At 42.0% G+C, this 21,856-nt stretch overlaps 1 protein-coding gene and 1 non-coding gene across 4 annotated transcripts in view; both read left to right on the top strand.

Moving 5' to 3' along the window:
- The window catches only part of Ddc (dopa decarboxylase), a 108,440-nt gene that overhangs the window by 28,980 nt on the left and 57,604 nt on the right, over positions 1–21,856 (top strand). For all 3 annotated transcript variants that reach the window (XM_015490340.2, XM_015490341.2, XM_015490342.2), the window contains exons 2-6: positions 262–493; positions 3,878–3,991; positions 7,071–7,190; positions 13,256–13,390; positions 20,880–21,023. In XM_015490340.2, coding sequence (XP_015345826.1) covers positions 293–493; positions 3,878–3,991; positions 7,071–7,190; positions 13,256–13,390; positions 20,880–21,023 — 714 coding nt within the window. In that variant the 5' untranslated portion in view covers positions 262–292. The remainder of the gene's footprint in view (positions 1–261; positions 494–3,877; positions 3,992–7,070; positions 7,191–13,255; positions 13,391–20,879; positions 21,024–21,856) is intronic.
- Trnaa-ugc lies at positions 6,824–6,897 on the top strand. The gene has a single exon. It is a non-coding gene; the product is annotated as a tRNA-Ala (tRNA).

Genomic DNA, 21,856 nt, shown 5'->3' with positions numbered 1-21,856 from the left:
GTGTAGAAAATTAAATAAAGAGATGTTGTGCTGTCTTCTGTTGAGTAGCTGGCAAAGAATAGAATGAGCTACAGGACCCAAAGCCTATGTCCTGTCCGCCTCATCCACTCACAAAAGGAAAGGAGAACTGACTCTGTACTTGGGTGGCCTCCAGGGTATCGGGTCACTGCCCATGTACTTCTAACAGCTGACTTGGAATTGCCCTCCTCCAGTCCAGAGGCTGTTATGTTTTGTCAGCTGATTTCTTCTCTCTCTTTGCAGTTAGTTCCACCTCTGAAAGAGCTTAGTCACTATGAATGTAAGTGAATTCCGGAGGAGAGGGAAAGAGATGGTGGATTACGTGGCTGACTACTTGGAAGGCATCGAGGGGCGCCCCGTCTACCCTAATGTGGAGCCTGGCTACCTGCGGCCCCTGATCCCTACTGAGGCTCCCCAGGAGCCAGAAGCATTTGAGGACGTTATCAATGACATTGAAAAGATAATCATGCCAGGGGTAAGTGTATATCTAAAGTCAGAGAAGAGGAAAGCTAGTGCTAATGTAGCACCTACTGGACGCTGTGCAATTCACATATATTATTTCCAAGAATTCTCAGAACAGGTTAGAGAGAAATTTCTATCATTTTTATCTTATATCAGAGGCAACTGAATCTCAAGAGATTAGGTGCTCCACTTAAGTTCACACATCTAGTAAATGGTGGAGCTTGGGTGCCAATCCAGATCATGCAGACTCCAAGTATCACAAGTGGGCTATCTTCTGAGGCTCAGTCCCTGCCGCAAGACACTTGGTACCTGCAGTGTGTTATCATATGCTGGTAAGAGGAAACAAGTCCCTGATTTACTGATTGCAACTAATTAATTGCCCCAAACAAAGCATACTCCTATCATTGTTGTGCTCACCAAATGATAGATCATATGGATAGAGAAAAAAATTTGTTCATTTTGTTTGAGTGGGCAACATGACACTGCTTCACCCCAGAGAGTGCAGATCAGCCCAGCCCCAAAGAAGCAGGACCTGTTGCCATCCCTGATACCCAGTGAGGGGAGCAGAGGGTTGGCATGAGACCTCATTTCAGATCTGTGTTCCTACAGTATGATTTTCCCCATCAAGGAATTCATCTCAAAGCCCTTGAATTACTGTGGCTCTCTGAACAGGCCGGCCTCCCCCTGGCACATGGATGAGGATGGTCAAACCTGTCATCCTGTGTGGCTACTTTAATTTCCACAAACAATATGCAAAGTCCTAGTCTGGCACTGGTGGCGTTGGCAGATGGATCCCAACCCTCTGCGCTTCTGTGGTTGCAAGATCAATAAAAAGCAAATGTATTAGACACAGAGCAGGAGGAATCTAGGATCATTGAGATTCAGTCCCTCAGATCAGACAGAATGCAGAGGCCCTGAGGTGGACCCAGGTCCAGGGCCTGGGGGCTGAGACTTAGGTCCTCAACTTCAGAGACAGTTCCTCGAAACAGGGCACTTCTTATGGCACCCTCCTTTCATAATACATAAAACCCAGACAGAGGAGTATGGGAGGGGGACATTAAAGTCCTCCTGCTTGACTAGACAGGAGTATTTACTGCTCAGAGCAAAGCTGGGAAACACATGGCTGTGGGGCTGGGTCCCTGGGGGTAGTTCCAGGCCTCCCTGTTGCAGGTCTGTGGTTGCAGGGAAAGTAGGTGAGTGCTCTGCTCTAAGTAGAGAGTGAGATTGGGACCATCAGCCCAATGTGGTTGTGATTCTTAGCAGAGAGTGAAGCAAAAAAGTACATGTCCCAGTCAGGAACGACTCTTGCCTTCCCCAGGTTTCCAGAAGCAGGTAAGGGGGGAATAGAGCTGGAAGCAGTGTGGGGCTTCTTGTTCCCTGAAGGGAGGCTAAGACCCCAGGCCACAGTCTTACTGCCATGGGCCCTGGGCACTTGTACCTTTTTAGGCTCCTTTCTTCATAGAAATATGCAAAATTAAGCTGAATATATTAGTGTTATAGGTACATTTTTCCCCTTTTGACTAGCAAGTTCACATTTTTTTCTGATCTTAAAAGAAAGCATGTCCTGGCCCCTAAATCTTTTGTGGACCCCCCAGTCTGCTGTAATGAATGCAGCATTTCACCTGTGCAGCTCCTCATGGCTCTAAGATTCACTGTCACCTTCCACATTAGAACCTCAGCCCAAATGCACTAAGCATCTTCCCCTCCCTCTCTCCCTTCATGGATCCCTAGTCCTAGCTGACTTGGAAGTGTCCATAGTTTCAGTGGGACCTATGGAACACTCTCAGCTCTTGGTGAGCTTTCTTAGTCAACTACCTTCCCAATCAAGATTTCTCATGCCACATCTTGGACATTATATACTTAATAACTAGTTTCATGGAGAAAATTAATATTTGCATCTTTGTCCAGACTGTATGAAATGATGTCTCAGTCAGGTTTCTGTCACTATAACAAACACCTGAGATAATCATTTTATAAAGAGAAAAGGTTTGTTTTACATCACAGCCTCATATGTTTCAATTCATGGTCAGTTGGTCCTATTGCTTTAGGTCTGTGGTGAAGTAGCACATCATGTGGGGGAGCACATGGTGGAGCAAAAAACCACTCATCTCATGGCTGAAAGAGAAAACAGGAAGGGACCAAGGTCCCACACTCCCCTTCATGGGCATAACTTCAATGACCTAAAGACTTCCTTCTAGGCCCTACCTCCTAAGGGCTCCACCACCTTCCAATAGCACCACCCTGGGGAGTGAGCTGCTAACACAGGAGCCTTTGGGGAAAACTTAAGAACCAAACTCTAGCAGCGCGTCAGAACAAAGGCTGTGCCTACTTAGGTGGCTTCAACGACATTGATTTCTCACAGCTCTAGAGGCTGGAAGCCTGAGATCAAGGTGTTAGGTTCTGGGAGGCCCTCTTCCTGGGTAACAGAAGACTTCGGATATTCTCACATGGAGGAAGAGAGCTAACTCTCTGGTCTCTTCTCAGAAAAGCCCTAATCCTGTCAGGAGGACTCACTGCCATCATTTGATGGGTTGGAGTTTCAACCTGTGAATTTGGTGGGGGGGGGAGGGGGGAGAAACATTCAATCCATGGCCACCAATGTTGGCTTGAGGTGGCTTCCTTGCTACTCTGGCTCCCAGCACCCCTGGGCCCCTAAGGGTACTAACTAGGTCACAGAATGGTGACTGTCAGTTTATGGACCTCCTCCTCTTGTCCACCTTGAGCTTTTCCTCTGTGCCTAATTCAGGTGTGGCACAGAGCAGGTGTTTCCTTGGACTCGGATGGAGGAAGGCAGGCAGCTGGGGTTCAGTGGCCAGTCTGAGGGACGGAGGGGGCAGGGAGTATGCCAGAGGGATGCTTGGCAGGAGGGACTGGTTTGTACAGGAGAGAGTTAGGAGGCGGCCGTGAGACAAGATGTGTGTTTGGTATCTGACCGAAGAAACCTGAAAAATCAGAAATTAAAAAAAAAAAAAGAGAGAGAGAGAGATTTAGATTTGATTTTTTAGAGCCCTCAAGAGAACAGTGCCTTCTCTGACCAGACACCCTGCTAAGAACTTAAAACACAATGCCATTTTTAGAGACTTCACTTGTTATGGCTGGTTCATTTTAACCAGTGATAATGATGTTCCATTTTTACTTTAAGGATATAGTATTTCCTTCTAACCTAGCAAATATATACAAATATAAAATAAAAAGAGTTCCTTTACTGTAGTATCAGGTGAAACATAGATGCTACAAAATGTTTGGAGGAAGGTCTTAGGATGACTGAAATTGAAGACATGCATCCAAGCCAAGCTCAGATGCTCCACCAGCCAGGAGCACAGAGGGCACCTGAGTCCCTGCTCCTGGTGTGGCCTGCTTCCCCTCTCCCCTGAGTAATTGCTCCGCCTTTCCACAGGTGACCCACTGGCACAGCCCCTATTTCTTCGCCTACTTCCCCACGGCCAGCTCGTACCCATCCATGCTCGCAGACATGCTGTGTGGAGCCATCGGCTGCATAGGCTTCTCTTGGGTGAGTGTCCTGGTGATCCTCGGGGGGCAGTCCCTGTGTAGGGAGATGGCCTCTGTATACACAGGACATGAGCAGATGGCTGTGCTGCCTGTGGGCTGCAGGTCATTTTGCAGGGAGGAGGAAAGGATTAGCTCCAAGAGGGTGCCTTTAAAGGAGGGAGATTTCCAATGGGGAGAAGTTGACAGAGAAGCAAGAGTGCTTTATGGAAAGGTCTCCACAACCTGAGGTCAATCCTACACACTGATGTTTTTTATAAGCATTTAGTTTAAATTAAAACCACAGCCCAAGGCTGGGAATCTGCATTTCCCTAAAACAGACAAGAGGATTTCTACACATTCCAACGTTTGAGACCGATACTGCCCCTGTCTCATTCCATCTGCCTTTCCCCAGGGCTACTGCCCCAAGAAAGGCCCCAGCCCAGCAGATGGGCCCAGTGTGCAGTGTGCGGGTGTCTGGAAATGGGCCCATTGCCTGCATGATGGCCACTAGTCTCATCTATCTGGCATAAGATGCCTAGAAAGTTCCTTGCTCAGAAAGCAGTAAGCCTGGCTCTTCCTGTGGTTCTCTGCACCAGCACAGAGCTTCAGGGAAGATTCTTTTCAAAATTCAGAGAGGTCAGAAGCAAAAATTCCTGCTGACCATCACTGGGCCCAGGGATGCCCATGCTGTGAGGAGTTCTACCAAACTTGGAGTCTGTCTCGGACCTTCTAAGTCTAGAGTGTTCTCCTGATCTGTGCCTGGGAGTGGATGGCCTTCTGTATATTAACTCATGTTGAGGGCCTGGGATACTGAAAGGAGAGGCTGATTTTTTTTTTCAATTCACAGCACCAAGAAGCAGGGCTCAGCTCAGCTGGTGGCTTTATCTACTCAGCACCAATTGTTCTTTCGACTGGAGGTCAGCAGGTGCTGGTGCTGGGTCAGCAGGTGCTGGGCCAACAGGAAGGGGCTGATGAGGTTCATCCAGTTCCTACCACAGCTGACTGCATTGCTCCTCTTTTGAGAACCCGGGCTGCCTTCCTTGTGAGTCATAGCTGGCCCCGGGCACTAGCAGTGTAACCAGGCCTGGCACAGCCTCTTCGAAAGAACATTTTCTTTTCATTAGATAGTGTAGCAAGTTTTGTGTGCTTCTGCTAGTCCCAAGCTTTCTGTTCCTCCAGGGCGACTTGGCACATCAATCTCCAATTATATCTGTTCTTTCTAGGATAGTCTGATTCTCTTGGGCCTTTGAAGGGGTACATCCCTGTCTTGGAGGCTGTGTTGCCTGAAAGCTATAGTTCCTAGCAGGGAGTACATCTTCCTATGCCTGAATCTAAATTAAGTCAGGATGGGGTATAACCTACCAGGATGGAGCTGACCTGACCAGCAGGGAGAGGGACCTCACTTCTTTTTATGCAACGCATCATCATGCTGATGTACACAGGGAGACATGAGAACACCCTTAGCACCACATTTGGGTCCTTTACGTGGAGCCTTAGATGAAGATGGAGGCTTAATCCATCTTTGGATGGGAACAAGGCCCACCTGCCACCCCTCCTGTTTGCAATAAGGGAGAGTCCATAGGCCCAGGTCATCAGGAGCTTAAAATACAAGATCAATGGCTTATCCAGGGATGTCCAGTGGATAAAAGCAGCCCAGCACCCACTTCCTTAACTCCATCCTAAACTCTTTCTATTCTCTTGTGACCATGGAGGATGGCCCACCAGTGGGTCTTTCTAGATCCTTCTATAAGCAATGAATACTGAGCAAGTATGCAGTGCCCATGGAGTGAAGCACACTGGAGTAAGGTTCACGGTGGTACCCATGCACTTTTTCCCAGCCTTGCATGGTTCTTAGTTAAGTAGCACATATTTGAGACTTGTTTCAGCTATTTAATGATATCTGAAATTGGGTGATTTTTATCTAGGTGTGATTTATCAGGGTAATTTTTATCAGCAGGTGTTTAATTCCTTCTGCTCCTCCCAAAATTATGTGGCATCTGGCCTCCTTGCTCTGGCAAATGGCCCCTAGACAATCCATGATTGTGTGTGTGTGTGTGTGTGTGTGTGTGTGTTCGAGGTGACATCTCTAGGCACAGTTCAGGGATCACCTCATGTGACCCAAGTCTGTGATGGAGAAATGATAAGGATGGTGAGTTCACCATGTCAGGAAGGGCCACTGAGACATGCAGAGACTTGCACATAGGAAGCACATCATTTCTAGTGGCAGATCTAGGAATTTTTCCAAGTGAAGGACAGGGAGGCAAACTCCCCTTTATGAAGGTCTCAGCACGGTTGCTCAGAATAGTCCTTTAGTTATATATTAGTCTGGGAGAGACGTGGAACCCTACTGCCAGCCCTCCCATGGAGTAAGGTACTGTAAGTAGGCTGCTGGTTCTCTGAAACTAAGAAGGGAGAGCATACCCTTGTCTTTGTCCATTTTCTGATACTATAGCAGAATGTAAGAGACTGGGTAATTTGTAGACAATTGAAATTCATTTGGCTTAGAGTTCTGTAGGCTGGGAAGTCCAAGAACTTGGTGTGGTATCTGGCCTTTTTGCTGCATCATAACATGGTGGAGGAGCAAGTGAGCATGCCTGAGACAGACTGGACATCCGGCTACACTCCTCCCTTTTAAAACTAATGCACTCCTGTAATAGCAGCCTAATTCATTCATGAGGGTTATGCCCCCATGACCTCATCACTCTTAAAGGCCCCAACTCTTGATACTCTCACATAGGGAGTTCCATTTTATGCAATTTGGGGAAACATATTCAGATCATAGCAAGCATACGACTAATTCCTACCCAGGAGTGGATGTTTTAAATAATTGTAAAACTTTTTTAAAAAATAGGGCTGGGGATATAGCTCAGTTGGTAGAGTGTTTGCCTTGCATGCACAAGGCCCTGGGTTCAATCCCCAGCACCACAGAAAGAAAGAAAGAAAGAAAGAAAGAAAGAAAGAAAGAAAGAAAGAAAGAGAAAAGAAAAGAAAAGAAAGAAAACAGATCGAAATAAGTTACCCTTTGTCTTTCCCTTGTATTCCAAGCAGACAAGAAGCAGAGGGCATCTGCCCTTGGTTTATCCCTTCTCTCTCACCCACAGGCAGCGAGTCCAGCATGCACAGAACTGGAGACAGTGATGATGGACTGGCTTGGAAAGATGCTGCAGCTGCCAGAGGAGTTTTTGGCTGGAAAAGCTGGAGAAGGGGGAGGAGTGATCCAGGTAAGACAGGGTAAGGTGGGGAGGGCAGCTTGATGGGATTCATGGGTTCCACAATGGCCACAAATGTGGGTGGAAAAGGGTTCGTGTGCGCAGCTTTCTGCTGTGTCCTCTTTATTTCTTCCAGAGAATAAACAAAGCTGAGCTCTGAGGAAAATCCAGGTCCTGGAGAAGGCAGGATCTGGATTTGGATTCCAAGCTGTCTGTCACTAGCTTTAGGCAGGACACTGACTTCCCCAGGCTCCCAGTCATGGTTGGTAGCATAGTGGCTAATACATAGCATAGCGGAGCAGGTGCACAGAAATAGAAACAACCAAATTTATGTTGGTTTTTCCATTGCCTAGATCCCGGCCATGTAAGCTCTATCACATAGTCATTCCCAACAGATACATGTCCAGTGTTAATAATCCTTTAATTTTCATAACAGCACAATGAATTAGGGAGCCCTATTTTACAGAAGATGAAACTGAGGCACAGAACATCAGTTAACTTCCCTTTCGCTCCAGGTGGTAATTTATAGGCCATATCTTTGTGACACAGAGACTATAATCTCACCACCACCACCACAGGACCCTGTTCCCACCTTAAGTGATAGTTGTGGCTGCATTTCAATGAAGATAAATGTCACTTATCTATGAACCAATTGTTCACCTAAAGATGCTGCTGTTTCTATGCATACATTTAATTCATTCTCTTCACTTAATATGTATCCTAACTAAACTAGGAGGCAGTCTCCAGTACTGAGACTACTCAACAGGACTAGGGGTTTTAAACCCACATCTATTAGGTTTCTATTGCTGCCTAACACATTACCACCCGCATAACACATGTTAGTGAATTCAAACAAATTTATTATTATCTTACAGTTCTGCTACTCAGAAGTCTGACCTGGGTCTTATAGGGTAAAATCAAGGTTGACACTTTGGAGGTCCAAGGGAAGAATCCATTTCCTCACCTTTCCCATCTTTGAGAGACTTCTGGAAATCCTTGTCCCATGCCCACACCTCCATCTGCAAAGCCAGTATGCTACTGCTCTCTAACCTTTCTTTCATGGTCACTTTTTCTTACCACAAATGAGAAAGTGGGTCAAAACACCCATGTGATTGGATTGGGTCCACTCAATAATCTAAGATAATCTCCCCAAGTCAAGGTTCTTAACTTAATCACATCAGCAAAGTCACTTTTCCCTGTGAGGCAAATAGTCACAGGTTTGGGGGACTGACACCTGAAATCTTTGGGGATGGGAAATACATTATCTCAGTAGCCAGTATGAGCTATGGGAGAACGTGTGTACACGTTCAAATTCAACAGGTCTTTGATGGGTGCAGCCCTGTGAATTCTAATTCCTTCTGATGCAAAATGAGCAGGTCACACCAGTGATGGATGGCTTACTTCTCTGTGACCACCTGACCATGGACACACTCAAAACTGTTCCCTCTGTGAGCTCATCTCACCCCACACATTCTCTGGTTACCTCACTCTAGCATATATAAGTCATTCTGAATGGGAAGATGATGAAAATGAAATATTAGCTATATTGTAAGCTTTGATAGGATGGTGTGAACCCCACTTTTAAATACAACAGTGACAACATTCTTGCAAATTCAAAATACCTCAGCTCCCCAAGACAGGTTTCTTCTTATCAGAGATAATGAGGCCACTCCCATACTCTCTGGTCAAGGTCAAAGAAAAGACACCATGTATGGGCTGGGGTTGTGGCTCAGTGATTCAGTACAGCGCTTGCCTAGCATATGTGAGGCACTGGGTTCGATTCTCAGCCCTGCATATATATCGATAAAATAAAGGTCCATTGACAACTAAAAAAATATTTTAAAAATAATAATAAAAGACATCATGTCACAGGTGCCTTTTGGTCTTGTGGGCAGGCTGCTGCTCCTGGGCCCCACAATGGCTGGTCAGTTTCATTTCCCCGGGGTGAAGTGCAGACAGGTTTCTCATTTCTGGTATTTGAGTCCTGATTCTCCATAGGATGCTGTTTGTCCTCCTTGTCAAAAAAGAGCAAATCTGAGTGTTCAGAGACAGAAAAAAAGGCAGCTATGATCAGGATGGGAGTGGTGCAGAGGAACTGCCCACAGGGGCCCTGGGTTTGGCTCTAGTTGACCCAATCCCAACCTGGTCTCACCCTTCACAACAGGCTTGATGCTGGAGGCAGACTCACTTTTTATTGTATTCCCATACATTTTGCCAAGATCTACTTTTCCATTAGTTCATTCACTTGGGCCCCTTAGCATTTGGTAACTCCTACTAATCCAAGACTCAACTTACATTAGAAGATTTTTCTTCTAATGTATCTTAGTTAATGTTTTAAGTCACTTCTACTCTGTTTTTCACATGCTTCAATTTCTACATAGTGGAAAATGCTTCTGCCATAATTTCTGTCTTTAAATAATTTCCTTTGTTTTTGTCATTTTCTTCTGTATATTTTAGGGAGAATTAGAAAGGGGGAAATTAGACATTCATTGTAAAAATAAATGAATACAGTAACCATTTTGGGGCATGATTCCCCTCAGAGTTATTAGTGTTTTTTAATACCTACATAGCTACACACACACACACACACACACACATACATTTGCAACAAAACTGAGGTAATACAATACAAATATGCTTTCTGTATGATGTTCCATTTTATATTAATTGTGAGCGTTTTCCATTTTTAAAATATTCTCTAAGAACGTTTTTATGCATGATTTCCTATGATGTGACAAAATTTATATAACTAATATCTTATATATATTTATTTTAATTTTTATTCTTAAAAATAACATTTCAAATGATATCCTATAGGGTGGGGTATGATAGTCTTATTGGTTTCCTCTTGGAGGCTCCTAGTTGTAGTCCATGTGAAACATTCACGCTGTTCCCAAACTTAAAGGAGCACTACCCCAACAACAAGAGAACTTTTCTGGGCTATTGGATCCTGTTCTTGTTGTTGTTTATTTTTAATTTTTTTTTTGTGTGTGTGGTGTTGGCAATCGAACCCAGGGCCTTGCATACACTAGATAAGTGCTTTACCACTGAGTTACATCCCCAGCTCCTCAATGGATCTTATAATAAAAACACTTTTATGTTTATATCTTTTCCAGCACCCCAAGATAAGTCTTATGATTTGATACATCTCAAAGAAGTTAAAAATACCCCATAATCTGAAGTGTGTCTACTATAATAATAGCTACATTTATTGAACACCAGCTACAAACTTGGCTATGTTTTAGCCTATTTCTTATACTTTGTTATCACTTTTTATCCTCAAAATAGTTAGTGGATTGATTGCATTATCAAGAATCTTTTGCATAATTAAGGAAATTGAGGCCCAGAGTTGTAGTGTAGTATGCATGTTCCAAGAGCAAAAGCTATTTAAAGACAAAGCTATTATGGTGGATCCCTGATCATTTGTTAGGGCAAGTAACCAGAGGTGTACATGCTATCATGGGTTAAAATATCTTTTTATTAAAGATGATCCCATTTTTGAAGCAAAAAAAGGGGGGAGAGATCCTAACATGTGGTTAGGAATAGTCCTGGTATCTCAGCTCAGGCTTCAACACAATCCCTCTGTGCCCATCCCACTCAGTTTTGCTGGAAAAAAGCAGACTGCCAGACCCGTGTTTGTGGCAGGAAGCTTGCCTTTCCCAGATGACAAGGCTGATTGACTGTAATTTGCAAGACCCCAAAGAGCACCGAGGCTTTGGGTAACAGCCGGTGAGCCAGCCTGCCGCATCGATTCCCTAAGAGCTATAATCACAGCTACTGGGCATCTGCACAGTGATGGGCTTCTGAGCCAAGTGGCAAAGCATCATTGTGAAGCTGAACAAATGTCACCTGGAAGAATGGTCTCCAAATTAGCTTAAAAGCTCTCATGGAAGAAAAGCTCCCAATTTCTTGCCCCGTATGGGGCGACACTTGAAAAAAAAAAAAAACAGAAGATGAAAAGGCAGTTCTGCTCATGACATCAGCAGCCCCAGCATCAGCTCTCGCCACCATTCCCTCCTGTATCCTGAGCAGGCTCACCATGGCAACCGTGGTCTACCGGAAGCAAAGCCATCAGGCACCCTCACTGCTCTCTTACCAAAAACAGTCACCCTCCCTACTCTTAACTCAGCAAAGCTCTGCTTCCAGCAAAAGACAGAGATCCACTTGCCTTCCTGCTCAAATCTGCCAAAACCTGCTGGTTGCACTGGACCTGTTGTGGTCTGGATGCCATACCAACAATTGGTTTCATTGAGTGTTGTTGTTGTTTTCATTGTTTTGTTACCTAAAGGAGGAGAATTTTTTCTCAGGACCTGGAAAGTGCCCCCCTCCCAGCCCATGATGAATCAGCATGGTGACTCAAAGCCTTTCATTAGATCAGAGAATGAACATTTGGAATCCAAAGCTTCAAGCAACGTAGAATTTAGATAAGAAAGTTGCAATCATAGCTCAGTTTAAGGGAAACTGGTCTTCCTGGGCCAGCCGTTTCATCTTCCTCAGGTGTATTTCTTTCATATGTTCTAAAACCATGTTTAAAATAATTTCTCATCAAAATACAGCTTGAAGACCCATTTTAGATGTTGAATTAAGAGGATTCTCTTCTGTATATTTGAGCTCAAGCATTGGAGCTACAGAAACATGAATAAATGAATTTATCTTCAAATCTTATCCATCTCTCTAAGGGATATAACTTGGTTCAAAGAATAAGTAAAAGCAGTGGAATGGGAAAATCAAAATGGAAAAACAGGCTCCATGAAAGGAGGATAAAATGTTAATAAGAGATGTGGACATTTCTATGTAATTATTCCATTGTATTTTTCTCTGTATAACGCTGTAACTTTGTAAACCTCCTTCATAGTCAGAAAAAAAAAAAACTACCTTCTTTTATTTGTCATTTCTAATGTTAGTACTGGCCAGCGGGTGGTTGTCTTCTGGGACTGGCTGAAGAGGAAAGTGCACACAAATGCAGGGAGGCTGGAGCCATCCCTGAAAGGCCAGATGTGTGTCCACTGTTGACCATGCCACTCCCTAGCTACTGATTTGAGGGAAGTTGTGTAATGTCTCTGAGCATCAGTTTTCCCGTCTGTACGTGCCAACGTTTAAAAATGAGCTTTTGCAAATTAAATGGGATAACGCCATAGACACTGAATCCATATCATGCACCACTGTTAACTTCAAAGGAGGAATTTTGAATAGTTCTTTACTACTTTTTGCTAAAATAAGTTGTTGAAATTAGTTGTATTAGTTTGTCAGGGCTGCCTTAAAAAAAAACAAAAACAGAAATTCATTGTCTCAGAGTTCTGGAGGCTGAAAGTCCAAGATCAAGGCATTAACAGGTTCTATTTCTGCTGAGGCCTCTCCTTGGCTTGCACCTGGCTGCCTCCTTGCAGTGTTCACGTGGTTTTTCCTGTGTATGTGTGCATGAATCTGGTGGCTAATTTCTTCCTCTTATTGAGATACCAGTCAATTTAGACTAGTGTCCACACTAAAGACCCCCTTTTAACCTAGATCCTATTAAAGATCCTATTTCTAAATAGCTACATTTTGAGATATTGAGGTTTAGGGCTTCAACATATGAATTTGGGGGCAGGGCACAATTCAGCATGTAAATTCGGGATTAAAATAAGTACTATAAGGCCATCTCAGCATATCAAGGAAAATGTACCTGTATTTTATATACAAATTGCTCTGTCTGAGGGTATATGAATACATAGGTGCCTTGGACCAGTCTCCTTTGCTGGAGATATGAACAGTATATCCCTGGCCAGGCTTGAGGTGCCCACAGGAGAATGCCTGCACAGCCAGTTTAACAATGCAATGTGTGGCACATGCTTAGTGTTTGCAACTGTTGGCTACTGCTGATACGGGGGATAGACAAAGCAATGCTAAACTCACTATATGAACTAAAGAGGCCTCCACAGGTGTTAGATTGTGTTAGATTGTTCCTTTGCAAAAATAAAAAAAAATAGTGAGCTTTGCAATTTCAGGTTTATCTTTTAAGAAAACAATGGATAAACGGTTCAGACACTGATTCTTTGACTGCATTTTGAATTTCATTTGGACCTCTCTCCTGGATTTAGGGGAGTGCCAGTGAAGCCACCCTGGTTGCCCTGCTGGCTGCTCGGACAAAAGTGACCCGGCGGCTCCAGGCAGCATCTCCAGAGTTGTCGCAGGCCGCCATCATGGAAAAGCTGGTAGCCTACTTCTCTGATCAGGTGAGTAAGTGTGTGTGTTGGGAGGTATTGGGCTATAGCCCCACAGACATTCAAGGTCTGAATCCAAACAAACGTTACTATCGTTTCAAATCCAAGAACAGTTCCTCACAGATCACTAGGACAGAGACTTATACTAATTCTCAGGTGGGAACTTGAGAGATCAAGTTGAAAAGAAAATGTATGTACTGAGAACTCCCCAATGCTGACTTGTTACCATATGTAGCAGCATGGACTTAGATTACACTCATCTGGCCCACCTTCAGAGCAGCATTGTGTAGTAATTGGATGTTAGACTCAACAACCTAATCGCAAATCCCAGTTCTGCGTTTTTAAGCTTTGTGATCTCAGGCAAATCACGTAAATTGTGAGAGCCTCTCTTTCCCTCCTATCAAACAGGGATCAAAGCATCCATCCTTGGTATAGCTGCTCAGCTCAGCTTGTGGCTGAGCATAAGGGGAAAGATTTAAAGAATTTTGTAAGGTTTAGAAAACTCTGCAAATAGAAATATCTAATCTGATTCCATTGGTCAACCCATTTGAAAATGGTAAACAACAGCAACAAAACAAAGCCCAGAATTATGGGGAAAGGAGCAAGTGGAAAGAGAATTGATCAGCATGAAGAGAATAACTCTATTAGAGAAACTATGATCAAGAGGGCATAAAAAGAATAAAAACTGTGCTACCTTCAAGAAATTAGATTGCACAGGGAATAGCCGACTTAGGTTTGTCAATATTTTTATTTTCAGTGAATTCCTTAAGCCACACATTTGAACTATAACCATTTTTTTCTAGGAAGTACTTAGCCTGAAATAAATACAATACCCATATTTCAGACCTAATTAGGAGGATTATATCTTTGTATCCTAATTCCATCCATTAAGATTCTACTTGCATATGAAGAAAATTGTTCATTTGTACTTAGGACTCCCTTGTTTCCCAGAAGACTTAAAAAAATTAACACATAGGCACTCAATAAGTATATACTGATATCCACTGCTATGAATGTTAGGGTTTAGCCTGTCCAGCAGGGCTTCTGTGAAGGAGCTTATCTCACCAGGAAGTGGCTGGGTGAGACAGAACTAGCATCATTCCAGATGCCCAGCAGCTCAGGATGCCAAGGACACTATAGCATCTTTCTATGGATCTCTGTTAGGTTCCCCAGGAACTATACAGGGCTTGTGTCAATTTTTTTTTCTTTTCACTGTTTTTATTCTCATTTTCCATTTTGACATTTTGTAATTCTGTGTAAATTAAGTCACCATCACATTTTAAGTATGAGGTCAGCTGAATTAAGAAAACAGAACACAACCCACAATAAAAAATTTAAAAAAAAAAAAAAAAGAAAACAGAACAAAGAAGCCAGAATGACAATGTTTTTAGAAGGAAATGGCAGTATTCATATCCATAAAAGCTAACTTTAATTGAGTAGCTGAAAGGGGAGTTAGAACACAATGCAAACATGGTGGTTCATGGAGAATTCCCATCTCTATTCTGTGCTGCAGTATCTCATGGGTACATTCATCATTAAGATCTAAATTAGGAATGAAAGTAATAAAACAAATGAGAGACCTAAACTTTAGTTCAAATAAATGAAAAGCTGTGGGCTGAGATCTACTTTGTTCCCCGAGAAAAAGAAAGATACGAATGAGGATTATTATGAGTTTGGGGAACCCAATGATCACAAGTCAGCTGTAGGAATGCACTCTGTAGCAGCATATGTTATTGTATCAATGCCCTCAGCAGAAAGTTCCTGCTTGTGTGGAGGTACTGCTTGGACCAAGCTGGTGTACATCTTCTGCAAAAACTGTGCTAACCGTGAAGCAGGCATATAGTCATCTGTGGCCTTGTCTTCCCCGCTTTTTAAAAATTCACTTTAGTTTTACATAACTATACATAGTTATACAAGCATGAAATATAATTTGCTCTAATTCAGTATGCAGTAATTCCCCTTCCTCATCCCACCTCTCTCCCCCTGCCTTCCCTTTCTCTATGCTACTGATCTTTCTGCTATTTATTTATAGTTTTGTTTTAAACTAGTGCCTTGTAGATATACATAAGGTGAGATTCATTGTGGTATATTCATATATGTACATAGGTAACTTAGGTCAGATTCACAGTTCTTCCCTTATTCATTCCTTCTCCCTACCCCCAACCCCTTTCTCTACTCCACTGATCTCTATTCTATTTGATTGACACTCCCCCTCCCCACCTAGCTTCTGCATATCAGAGAAACATTCAACCTTTGACCTTCTGGGTCTGGTTTATTTCACTCAGCATTATGGTCTCTCCAGTTCCACCCATTTACCAGCAAATGGCATAATTGTGTTCTTATTTATGTCTGAGTCATATTTCATTATGTATATACAACACATTTTCTTTCTCCATTCATCTGTTGATGGATTCCTAGTTTGGTTCCATAGCTTGGCTAATGTGAACTGTGCTGCTATATACATTGATGTGTCTGTGTCCCTATAATATGCTGATTTTAGATCTCAGGAGTGGAATAGCTAGCTAGGTCATATGGTGGTTTCATTCCTAGTTTTTTGAGGAGTCTCTATATTGCTTTCCAGAGAGGTTGCACTAATTTTTAGTCCCACCAACAATGTATGAGTGCACTCTTTCTCCATTGTCCTCCCTAACATTTATATTATTTGTATTCTTGATAATTGCCATTCTGACTGGAGTGAGATGAAATCTCAATATAATTTTTTTTAATTTTTAAAGAGAGAGAGAGAGAGAATTTTAATATTTATTTTTTTAGTTTTCGGCGGACACAATATCTTTATTTGTATGTGGTGCTGAGGATCGAACCCAGGCCGCACGCATGCCAGGCGAGCACACTACCTCTTGAGCCACATCCCCAGCCCTCTCAATATACTTTTAATTTGCATTTCCCTGATTGCCAGAGATGTTGAAAATTTTTTTTATATATTTACTGGCCATTTGTATTTCTTCTTTTGAAATTTATTCACTGGGCTATTTGGTTTTTTGGTTCTAAGTTTTTTGAGTTCTTTGTATTTTCTGGATATGAATATCCTATTTGAGGAGCAAGTGGCAAAGTTGTCTCATTCTGTGGGCCTCCTCTTCACACTCTTTGTTGTGCAGAAGCTTTTTAGTTTAATGCCATTGAATTTTTATTTTATTTCTTATGCTTTAGAAGTTTTATTAAGGAAGTTGATGCCTGTGCCAATATGTTGGAGCGTTGACCTACATTTTCTTCTATCAATTGCAGAATTTCTGGTCTAATTTTTAGGTCTTTGATCCACTTTTGAGTTGGCTTTTGTGCAGGGTGAGAGATATGGATCCAGTTTTATTCTTCTACATATGGATATACTGTTTTCCTAGTACAATTTTTTTAAAGACTATCTTTTCTCAGAGTATATTTTTGGCACTTTAGTGTAGTATGAGATAACCATATTTATATGGGTTTTTCCCTGTGTCTTCTATTCTTTTCCATTAGTCTTCCTGTCTGTTTGGGGGCCAATACCATGTTGTTTTTGTTACTATAGCCCTGTAGTGTAATTTAAGGTATGGTATTATGATGCCTCCAGCATTGCTCTTCTTGCTCAGGATTGCTTTGGTTATACTCTTTTATTCTTCCAACTGAATTTTAGAACTGTTTTTTCTAGTTCTGCAAAGAATGTCATTGGCATTTTGATGGAGGTTGCACTCAATCTGTATAATGCTTTTGGTAATATGTCCACTTTGACAATATTAATTTTGTCTATCCAAGAACATAGATGATGTTTTCATATTCTAAGGTGTTCTTCAATTTATTTCTTCAGTATTCTATAGTTTTCATTGTAGAGGTCTTTCACTTCTTTGTTAGATTAATTCCCAAGTACTTTACTTTTTGAGGTACAGTTTTCCTAATTTGTTTTTCACCAGATTCACTGGAATATAGGAAAATAATTGATTTTTGTATGTTGATCTTGTATCCTGCTACTTTACTAAATTGTTATCAGCTCTAGAAATTTTCTGCTGGAGTTTTTAAAAATATTCTAAATATAAGATTATGTCATCAGCAAGAAGAAAATTTGACCTCATCTTTTCCTATGTGTGTTCATTTAATTTCCTTCTTTTGCATGATGGCTCTGGCTAGAGTTTCAAGGACTCTGTTAAGTAGGAGATGTGAGAGTGTATACCCTTGTCTTGTTCCTATATTTAGAGGAAATATTTTCTGGTTTTTCTCCATCTGGTAAGAAGTTGGCCTTGGGTTTGTCATATATAGCCTTTACAATGTTGAGGTAAGTTCATTTTATCCCTAGTTTCTCTAGTGTTTTAAATATAAATGGATGCTAGACTTTGTCAAATGCTTTTTCTGAGTCTTTGAGATAACCATGTGATTATTGTCCTTAACTTCATTTATGTGGTGAATTACATTTATTGATTTTCTCATGTTGAACCAACCATGAAAACCCCAGTGATGAAATCCACTTGACCATGGTGCACTGTCTTTTCAATGTGTTTTTGTATGTGGTTTGCCAATATTAATAAGAATTTTTGCATCTATGTTCAAAGCATATTAGCCTGTGGTTTTCTTTCCTCAATGCATCTTTGTTTGGTTTTGGTATCAGGATGACACTGGCTACATAAAATGAATTTGGCAGTTTTCTCTCCTTTTCTGTTTCATGGAATAATTTGAGAAGGATTGGTATTAGTTCTTCTTTAAAGATTAGGTAGAACTTGGCTGAGAATTTGTTGGGTTCTGGGCTTTTCTTTGTTGGAAAATTTTTAAAAGCTGTCTCAATTTCATTACATAATATTGGTCTGCTTAAGTTTTCTATATTCTCATGGTACAATTTGGGTAGGTCATGTGTCTGTGTCTCTAGGAATTTGTCAATACTTCCAGATTTTTCTAGCTTATTGGAGTATAATTTTTCAAAATAATTTTTAATGATTCTCTGGATTTCAGGTGATATTTCCCTTTTTATATAATTTTGTTAATTTGAGTCTTCTCTTTCTTTTGGTTAGTTAAGTCTATCAATCTTGTTTATCCTTTCAAAAAAGTCAACATTTTGTTTCATTGATCCTGTATAATTTTTTTATTCTTCATTTTATTGATTTCAGCTCTGATTGTAATTATTTTTTATCTTCTACCAATTTGGGTGATAGTTTGTTATTTTCTAGGACCTTGAGGTATAACTAGATTATTCATTTGGTATCTTTCTATTTTTTTAATGTAGAAACTCAGTGCTATAAACTTCCCTTTTAGAACTGTTTTCACACTGTCCCAGAGATTTTGATATGTTGTATCACTATTTTTTAAGAATTTTTTTCTATAATATCTTATGATACCCATTTCTTATATGTCCACCATTTACTGAGGGACTACTCACTGGAGTGAGGACCTAGAGAAGTGAAGTCAAGTAGGGAGAGGAGAAAACAAGGATATGGTCTCTGGGAAACTCTAGATCAGCCTTGTGCATAGGAAATGCTATAGAGTGTGAACTGTTCCCTTTTTGGGCACAGAACTGAACTGTTCCCTCCCTGGTCAAGTGCCAACTTTTTGTGCGTTGTACAGTTTGTCCTGCAGTGGGTTTGTGGCAAGCTCACCCTGTGAGGAGAGGTGGCTCTCCAAAAGAGGGGACAGCTGATCAGCCAACATCCACTGCAGCTTGGCATGCACAGCTTTGTCAAGGGGACCCTGGAGCATCACACAGGAGGGAGGAGCACATGCAAAGAACTCTCTCTTAGGGACAACTTAAACTCCTGTTGTCATACTCCTCTCCACTGCCCACACATCCTTCTGTGACTGCCTGCCTCCCATTGTCTCCTCCTGAGTTTAGTCTGCATTGCAGGCCAGCACACACCCCAGAAAGCTTGGGGTCAAGGTTTTGTCATAAGTTAATAAATTCATCACCTCCCTCATCCTCTAAAGGGTAGAATGATGCACAAAGATTATGAAAAGTACAACTTCCTAATGTGTCGCAAGTTTCACAGGTGATTTTTCAAGCCTAGTAAAAGAAGAAGAATCTTAGTTTAATTTTTCTATGCAAGAAACCTGCCTGACACACCTTGTTGTTGTTGATCACAGCTATACTTTGAAGTGGGTATTTTCTGTTTCTCATTGTTTCCACAAGATCACAGAGGGTCACTGTGCAGAGTAACCTGGCAAGGGTCCCACCAGAAAGGTCTGGAGCTGGGAGCCCCAGGGGCTCAGAAGCTGAACATTATCTTCTGGAGCTCCTCTGCTAGAAGAGGTGTTCAAAGAACAGCCAGGAAGCAGCAGGCCCCACAAAGGATCAAAGCTAGAGACAATGGGTGCTTCAGGGCAGAAGTGGCAGCTTCAGTAAGAATCCACTTTCCTGGGAGTCTCTGAGAAGGGTGGACCCACCATCCAGTGACAGTGCCACATCATTTGCCATTCATCTCAGAAGATTCCATGTCCATGGATTCAACAACCACAAATCAAAAATATTTTTTAAAAATTGTGTCTGGATTGAACATTTATGGACATTTTTTCTTGTTATTATTCCCTAAATAATACAGTATGACAACTATTTATATAGCATACCATTTGTATTGCATTAGGTATTATAAGTAATCCAGAGATGATTTAAAATATATGGGAAGATATAAATTGATCATAGGCAGATACTATACCATTGCCATTTTATATAAGGACTTGGGCTTCTGTGGATTTTTGTATCCACAGAAGCCCTGGAACCAGTTTCTCATGGATGCCAATGAATGACTGTAGCATCTATTGACTGAGCTTAGCCACCAAGCTGCGAAAGTCTCCACAGGGAAAGGCAGGGTTTGAATCTGAACCCAAGATTTCTAAGTCCACCCATGAGCATGCTTTCCAGGATCTCACTGCTAACTCTTGAGTTCAAACAAATGAATGAACTCATCACTTTATGGTTCTAAGTGCTTAATTCATTATATTTGTGGTTTAGATCTGAGGTGTCCTCTGAAACCTCACATGAGAGACAATGCAAGAACATTCAGAGGTGAAATGATTAGATTATGAGAGGTATAACCTAATTGGTGAGTTAATCTACTGATAAGAATCAACTGGGTGGTAACTATAGGCAGGTAAGTTGTGACTAGAGGAAGTAGGTCACTGGGGTGTGACTTTGGAGTTTATCTTTTGTCCTTGTGAGTGGAGCTCTCTCTCTTCTTCTTTATCACCACATCCTGAGCTGCTTCCCTCTGCCATGCTTTTGCTCCATGATGTTCTGCCTCACCTACCTTAGGTTCAGAGCTATGGCGTCAGCCAACCATGGAGTGAACCTCTGAAACCATGAACCAAAATAATCTTCTTCTACTTTCATTTGTTCTTGTCAGGTATTTTGGTCACAGCAAAGAAAAAAAAGTACTAACTAAAACAAAACTTAAAGAGCAAGGTTCCACATAAATAGAATAACAACTCCAGGAAAAAGAGGTGCCGCTGTGGTGTCAGGTGTCAGGTACCCACTGCAGAACCAGGAACTTAGCCTGTGTGAGCAAACCTGCACCGATCTAACTCTAATCTTTCTTTCTAGGCACACTCCTCTGTGGAAAGAGCTGGATTAATTGGTGGAGTGCAAATGAAAGCAATCCCTTCTGATGGCAAATTTGCCATGCGTGCTTCTGCCCTGCAGGAGGCCCTGGAACAAGACAAGGCAGCTGGCCTGATCCCATTCTTTGTAAGTCTATCAGTACATGTTGCAGATGGTACCATGGGAGCCTCTCCCCGCTGCCTAGGGCGTGTGTGTGTGTGTGGGGGGGGTGTATTCAGTGTGTATGCCAGGGTCACTTTCTAGGCTGCTGTGATAGTCACAGGCCAGGCATGAATTTTGTTATCTCCTTGAGGAAAGCTAGAAACTCCACTTGTTTTTTTTTTTTTTCTTTCCACATGCTTTAATCTCAAAAACAAGTTACTACAACATCCCAATTTGGAGGATTGTACTAAGCCAAGGAGTATAGTTTCTGTTTGTTGTCCAAAGGGACAGCTATCCCTTAGCAGCCCTTTGTGCCATGGTAGATGCTCTAAGCAGTATGATGAGTGAACCAAACTGAAAATGCAAAACAGGCTTTGCTTCGTACATTAGTGGTTCAGAGTAGTTAATAAGATGTGTCATCTGTAAAAGGTTTGTTGCAAGCAGGCAGTGACTAATCCCAGATAAAATATCTAATTAACCAAATGACAGGCTGGTTCTCTTGCTCCCAGATATGCATTTTCCAATGGGGAAGAGTTACTTAGTATTGAAACTGAATTGTGGGAATTGTCACATTCCTGGCATGGTCCCAGCAGTATGTCATACATGGGACTGATACATCTTGTGTGATGCAATCAAAATGTCATGAGTATGGCCATACTTGGGCATTCAACCTGGCCACACATTAGAGTCACCTGGTAAGTTACTAAAAAGTCTAATGCCCAGGAATTCCCCCTGACTGATCTTGCCAGAATCTCTAGGGATGGAAGCAGGCATTGGAAAAATTTTTACAACATTAAGATTCTGATGAGCATATAGGT

Source organism: Marmota marmota, unplaced genomic scaffold, assembly GCF_001458135.2.
Source record: "Marmota marmota marmota unplaced genomic scaffold, marMar, whole genome shotgun sequence".
Lineage (NCBI taxonomy): Eukaryota > Metazoa > Chordata > Mammalia > Rodentia > Sciuridae > Marmota > Marmota marmota.
Note: the sequence above shows the minus strand (reverse complement) of the source record. Positions and strands in the feature narration are given on the sequence as shown.